Source organism: Leptodactylus fuscus, chromosome 3, assembly GCF_031893055.1.
Source record: "Leptodactylus fuscus isolate aLepFus1 chromosome 3, aLepFus1.hap2, whole genome shotgun sequence".
Taxonomy (NCBI): domain Eukaryota; kingdom Metazoa; phylum Chordata; class Amphibia; order Anura; family Leptodactylidae; genus Leptodactylus; species Leptodactylus fuscus.
The window spans coordinates 132,814,210-132,820,707 of NC_134267.1; the positions used below are offsets into that span (position 1 = coordinate 132,814,210).

Below are 6,498 nucleotides of genomic sequence, written 5' to 3' on the forward strand. Positions count from 1 at the left end.
CCATTACAAACGATAAGATTTAAACTGCCTTACATGGCTTCATCATATAGCCCTATTAACCGGTTTCTGTGGAGAGGGCTAGTAATCTGATGTTACTGCGCTCATTTTCTACACATGGTTAATAAGGGGTAAAAAGTTCAGCCTATACTTTCATTGCTTGCCATGTAGACCCTTAGTATTGAATGAATTGCAATTATTGTACATGGAGAAATAGAAAAAAAAAAGACATGAAGACCATTCTGCTCCTGGTGCCATTTCATTGCTAAAAAAAAAAAAAAAAGAATATATTTGATAGTGTGGAATTTAAAAGAAAGTGATAAAATTCAACACCTACCTTCTTTGGGTGGTCGTTTTGCTTCCTTTGACAGGTTGCAGACCTGTGTAGTTTGAAGTTCCTGTGTTAGGCAGCCCTCAGTCTGCTCATTCAGGGGCAATATAACATTGTTTAGAGACACCAAAGACTGATCATCTATCCCCCATTCTCCCAGATGCTGGGGACAGGTGCATTTTGTATACATAATTCCACAAAGCTCGGTTTTGCCATTTTCCAATTTTAAGCAGTTCTCCAACCAAGTGCACAGGACATGGCACCCAAACTGACTGGGGCTCACTTTATTCAATACCAGAAACTCCAAAAAGGATTTTTGGTCTTCATCATCCCTTTTGTGTAATCCATTGTAATCAAGTGGGTAAATCCGACGTAGCTGAATAAAATTTTTATCATAGTGCAGAAAAACAAAGGCATTCTTTGTATCGCATAACTGCATTATGGAATTGTTGTTTCTCAAAAGATCCTGTATTTTCTCATAGGAGAAGTGATCAAACTGGTAAGCCAAAAGAGAAAAGTTAGAGCAGCTGAAGTCCTTTTTGGAAAATTTCAGGTAGATGCTATATTTGGTCGGATCTGGGTTTTCCAACGTCCAGGTGCAGTTGGTAAAGTTTTTGGGAAACATCTCGCTTATCGAATACGATCCATAAATGACCCCTTTTACTAATGTTGAACACCAGAAGTCTTGGGCAGAATTAAATCCAAACATAACCAGTAGATAGGTGGAAAATATATAAATCAACAAATTACGAACAGCCTTCATCCTATGTCATTTGGCCTGTAGAAAACAAAATAAAATCAAAATGCAAGTAGAATTCTGCAAGCATTTGAAAATAGGGCTCCTGACAATATTCTAGACAGCTGTTTTCAAGACTCAAGCTAGCTTAAAAATAAACCTTTTCAAAAAGAAGGGCGAGTATATATATATATTTTTTTATTTTCCAAGCATGGGATTTGATTGAATCGTGTGCACACAGTGCCACCATGTGGCTGTTCAGACTATGCTTCTTGTAGAAATCTAAAATAATATTTCAAAAAACATTACTTTGTTAACAATAAGGTTACATTTATGTGAATTATGAACAAACAAGGTTCATGGCAGCGCCATTGCTTAATGAATATTGTAATGTGTTATGGCGTTGTACACAAGATTAATTTATACTATTAGGATGCTCCATATGTTTTTTTCCTGAAATTATTGTCATGGCTGCTTTTCATAAGACAGCGAGTGATCTTGTCACACTATGTATACAAGTGTGTGTACTAAAGTGAAATGCAAAAAACGGATTCAGAACAATAATCATAGCAAGGCTTTGATTCTGTGTACAGTATTCCGCGTCGTGGTATTGGTATAGTACAAAATGCTATATAAAGAAAAAGTGTCCTGATTGCTTAGGTGCTAGTAAAGCACATAGTAGCAAATTGACACTGATGGCTGTCTGCATGTAAGCCCACTCAAAATCCATCTCTAGAAATGAACCCAAGAAATGCAATGTAAAATGACATAAGCTCATGGGAAAAAGAGTTGCTGTGTGAATTAATTGCTCTGCATGGAGCAAATGCTAATGAGAGTACTGTTTAACACCCAAAAGTAGTGCACTTAGGTAGAAATCAAGCAGTTAATTACTTCTGAACATATTGTCTGCCATAGCTTTATGTGATTTTGCAGATGTGCTCTTCCATAGCCAAAGCCATGTTGCATTCATTTCCTCCATCAAAACTGCATACAAATGATTCACATTGCATTCTAGTCTCTTGACATACATGAACTACACATTGACCGTCATAATGTTAACCCTTTGTGTCGAGAGTCCGAATTAGTAAAAAAAAAAATTATTAAAAAAATCACATGCAAATACAGACAAGTTTATGTGGAAAACAACCCCATACACGTCATATGGCAGCCTACAGAATGACTGCAAAGTTGAATGTGTTAGTGTGCCAGTTAGCTCCAGTATCACGCAGGAAAGAGACATCTATGTGTTGAGTTTTGATCCTGTCTCTGTCTATGTCATCAGATGAATATGCATACTGTCCGTTATCTATGATTGCAGTGAAAAATAAAGGTTTTTACAATGACTGAGTCGCCAATGAGCAAAGAAATAATTAGACTTGATCCAAAAAGGAAGAAGAAAAATATCCTTACATTAATGTCTAGGACTTCCAAATGCTAGAACAGCTGCCTACCAGACGTACAAAGAGGAGCAGATTTCCATAGGAACAGAGAGCAAGCCTTTTCCACCAGGATCATAAATGTAATCTGTATTTCACATTAGTTGTGATGGCATCATTAAATCGAGGATCTTGGGAAGCATGTATGAAATGGCAGAAGACAACAGATCCCTTGTATTTTCCCTCTTGCAGGCAATGCAGTTCTGCGCAGTGTCATTCAGGATAGTGTAGGCGTTGAGTGCCAACGTGACAATATCTACATGGTGTAATCAGTCACCAAATCTCTGAAATGTTCTATAACTGCAGAATAGTAAGGACATGGTTGGTTTAATTGGGGTTTTTGCCTTGTACAGTATATTGACTTGTTCATGCCATGCATGCCAAAGGGGATTTTAGTTACAGACATAGCAGTCATGAAAGCTTTAACAGCGTTTCCTTATAGAAGCATTCTCTTGGGTTTCAAACTATCTAAAGATATTTAATTATCCTCAAAGGATGAAAAGAGCCAAGTTAAGCTGAGATAGCCACCCTCCTCCTTTCTTTAAAGATGAACATCAGCGGGAGTCTCCCTGGAACTCAGGGCATCTCCCATTTTCTCACTAATAGTTCATCTAGAGAAAACAAACAGACATTTTACTTTGGATATTCCCAAGATTTTTTCAAGTGTCACTTTGTTACTGAAACATAGACGCCGCCATACCTCTACTGCCACATTTCCAAGTGTAGGACTAGAGTAGATTTCCCTTAACTTCCTATTGTGGGTTCTCTTGTGTTGTTCTGTACTTGATAGAATGGGTTAAAATAATGTATTGCCAATGGGGGTAAATCAATTCTTCAAGTTTGTGAATTGGGCTAATGACTCCATAGAAGGGGACAATTTTGAAGATTTGCTATGAATATGGCATATAGACTATACTCTCACAACAGACTACACACATGATGGGGTCCCTACAGCATCTATAGGTCCCTGTAGTACCTAGAATTGGGGAAAATGCAGGGACTTGACCAACTTTTAAACTATAAAGTATAATATAGCATACATAGTGTTTGGACGATGGGGCGAGTATAACATTTTCCAAAATTCTCAGTCACCAAACTCAATGCTTGCAAGACATGACTAGGAAAAAAACCCACACGGAACCTTACCTTCCAATCCAAATCTGTGGCTATCTCTGCAGGACACTATCACAGGCACACGTTCCAAAGGCTAGGAAGGAAATCCTTCTTTTTGTTGGAATCCCTGACTCCCATCTTGGTCACGTTTAATTCAGAATGGCATAGAAATAGCACTCAATCCCTGTGGTGTATTCTAGCAACGCCATACAAATGAGCCCTTTAACCAAACCTTGAAGAATTAAAGGAAGTAAAGCAGAGAAGAAGCTTTCACTGAAGGGTGAGGGAAAAGAAAGTCCAACATGACAATCCAGAGATCAGGCGGGCAGAGGAATACTGTATGATCAGTAGAGAGAGGAGGCTGGTGCTGCTGATTTGGTTATTCTTTCGCCTTTTCCCTCCCACTGAGGTAGAAAAAATCCTTAGCTGATGCTGAAGAAATCTGTTTAAATGTTGAGATTACGGAGGACAAGAGGGAGAGGGATGAGAGGCACAGGAGCTCGCTGTAAGCCTGTGTATGCGTGAGCTAGTGTGCATGTATGGCAGACTCGTTTAATGGTCTGGTCTTGGCGGCTGGAGTAAGGGGCTTGTTTTAATCATTTGTCTTCTCGCCTCTCCTTCCGTCAAAGTATTGATGATCAGCTAGCTAGCTACTATAATAATCCTTGTGTGATGAGGGTGGGAGCTCCATGAATGCTGTGAGGAGAAGCAATGCAGGGGGGGGGAGAGAGAGCGAGAGAGCGAGACAGACACTGGAGCAGTGTGAGTGTGTCAGTTTCAGTATGGGACTGCAAATACATGTCACGGAGCTGCTCAAACCAGGCACGTCCCAAAAACGTTAGTCTCTCAGCCTGGGAGTTTTTCTACCTTCATTTCCTTTCATTGCGCCGACTGCTAAGAGCAGCTTGGGGAGAAAGGGACACAGAGAGCACACAGATTGAGATCATAGCTCTTAACCATTGAATTCCCCAGAGCCGAAGAGTGTAGCACAAACTGGATGGATTGATTGAAATCATTTGATGTAATGATTTATTGAAGGCTTCTACTTTCAATCACTAGAAACAGGCAGAATTGGTATTGGTGTCCAATATGAGCAGAGACTGGATCGAGGAGGAGCTAAAGATTCTCAAAATAGTTAGCCAAAAATATGCATGCCGTGAATAGAGATGAGTGAATCTTTATAAATTCTCCTCTCCATTGTTTCTCTAAGATGCAAATTAGCCTACAATCTCTAAATATGCATAAGACGGAATGGAGTGCAAAACAAGAATCTTATCCTCTCCCAGGATAAATATTAATACTGCAACAGGAACTGCAACAAGCCCAAGAGTTGTCAGTGTGATCCCTGCTGCAGATTAATTGATACAGGTCTATGATGTAAACACTTATCAGCCTTCACACCACTGTGTGTCTGCATGGGAAACAATAGCAATTTTCTCAGTAAGGTTACAATTATCTTCCTGTTTGTTCCTGCTTTGTTTAGGTTGAGAGCACGGCTGAGAGATTGTACTATGAAATGATGCACTGTGCACAAAAGCAGGCTGGAAGAGCAGCCTTAACCCCCTGTGTGCTGAGAACCCTTCAGATTCTTCACAATGCATGGCATCCTCTGTGCAACCATGCGTTTGATTTGATAGTTTTCCTTTACCCCGCTTTGTACTCTCTATGGATATTTGAATGGCTGGCTACCTCTTAAAATGTGAGCAGAAACTTGCCTCATAAGAAGAGATGGAATCCCTGTTGTAAACATTCATCTTTTCCATTTGTAAAATGCAATTGGTTCAATGCATTTAATGGGAGAGACTTGCAACCAAGTGCTGTTCTATGCATTAATTTAATAGATACAGGAGAATAAAGTGTTTGAGTGCTCTGCTTTTGCCTCTTCTTATTCTGTGCTTTATAGTGACCCGGGCACCTCCCTGGATGATATTGCCTGGCTGGAGGGTAATGGATGGATTCGATCAAATCCAGGGTCACAACCTGGTTAATAATAAAAATAATTCCCTTCATAGCATACTCAGTATTCATTCGACAGGCTGTTTCTTGATGCAGAGGGAAAAGGGTCATGTTCCAGTTTGCGTGAAACTGGCTGAGACTGAGATCATTGCATCAAATTCACTGTCCACATGTCAAGTGTAACATTATTTATGTCCTCTAAAGTCTAAATCTTTATCACCAATTATAAAGCAGTAGCAATGTTTAATTACTGTGACCAGAAGTGCCTGGGGCCTTCACCTCTACAGGACATTGGTCCCCTAGGAAATATTGAATTTAACAACTACGCCTTCCTTACTTTAAAACAAATATTACACTGTTTGAATACAAATGTTAAATGTTGCATTGAAAATAAACCAGAGCCGTATAAGTAAATCAGATAATTTTATTAACCATTATGATCCTATACAACCCATATATGTTCTGTCTAGTATGAGCTTTTCCCAACACTTAAAGAGGACCTTTCACCACTTTTGGGCACATGCAGTGTTATATACTGCTGGAAAGCTGACAGTGCGCTGAATTTAGCGCACTGTCGGCTTTCCCGATCTGTGCCCGGTGTAAAGAGCTCACGGTGCCGGTACCGAAGTGCTCTATGGTCAGAAGGGCGTTTCTGACCATTAGCCAGGAACGTCCTTCTGCCTCGCGGCGCCTATCGCGCTGTGCTGTGGAGCGGGGAGGAACGCCCCCCTCCCGCACCTGATAATGCTCGTCTATGGACGAGCTGTGTGAGCAGAGGGAGGGGGGCGTTCCTCCCCGCTCCACAGCACAGAGCGATAGGCGCCGCGAGGCAGAAGGACGTTCCTGGCTAATGGTCAGAAACGCCCTTCTGACCATAGAGCACTACAGTACCGGCACCGTAAGCTCTTTACACCGAGCACGGATCGGGA

At 40.7% G+C, this 6,498-nt stretch overlaps 1 protein-coding gene across 8 annotated transcripts in view; it reads right to left on the reverse strand.

The window, feature by feature from the left end:
- ADGRB3 (adhesion G protein-coupled receptor B3) overlaps positions 1-4,512 on the reverse strand; it is a 690,055-nt gene extending 685,543 nt beyond the window's left edge. For 7 of the 8 annotated variants that reach the window (XM_075268344.1, XM_075268342.1, XM_075268340.1 and 4 more), the window contains exons 1-2: positions 3,647-4,512; positions 335-1,106 (exon numbers count right to left, since the gene is read on the reverse strand). In XM_075268344.1, the coding sequence (XP_075124445.1) occupies positions 335-1,091 (757 nt within the window). In that variant the 5' untranslated portion in view covers positions 1,092-1,106; positions 3,647-4,512. Of the gene's footprint in view, positions 1-334; positions 1,107-2,474; positions 2,924-3,646 lie in introns of those variants that run through there. The other variant, XM_075268337.1, reaches the window with a different exon arrangement.
- Between the last annotated feature and the right edge of the window lie 1,986 nt (positions 4,513-6,498).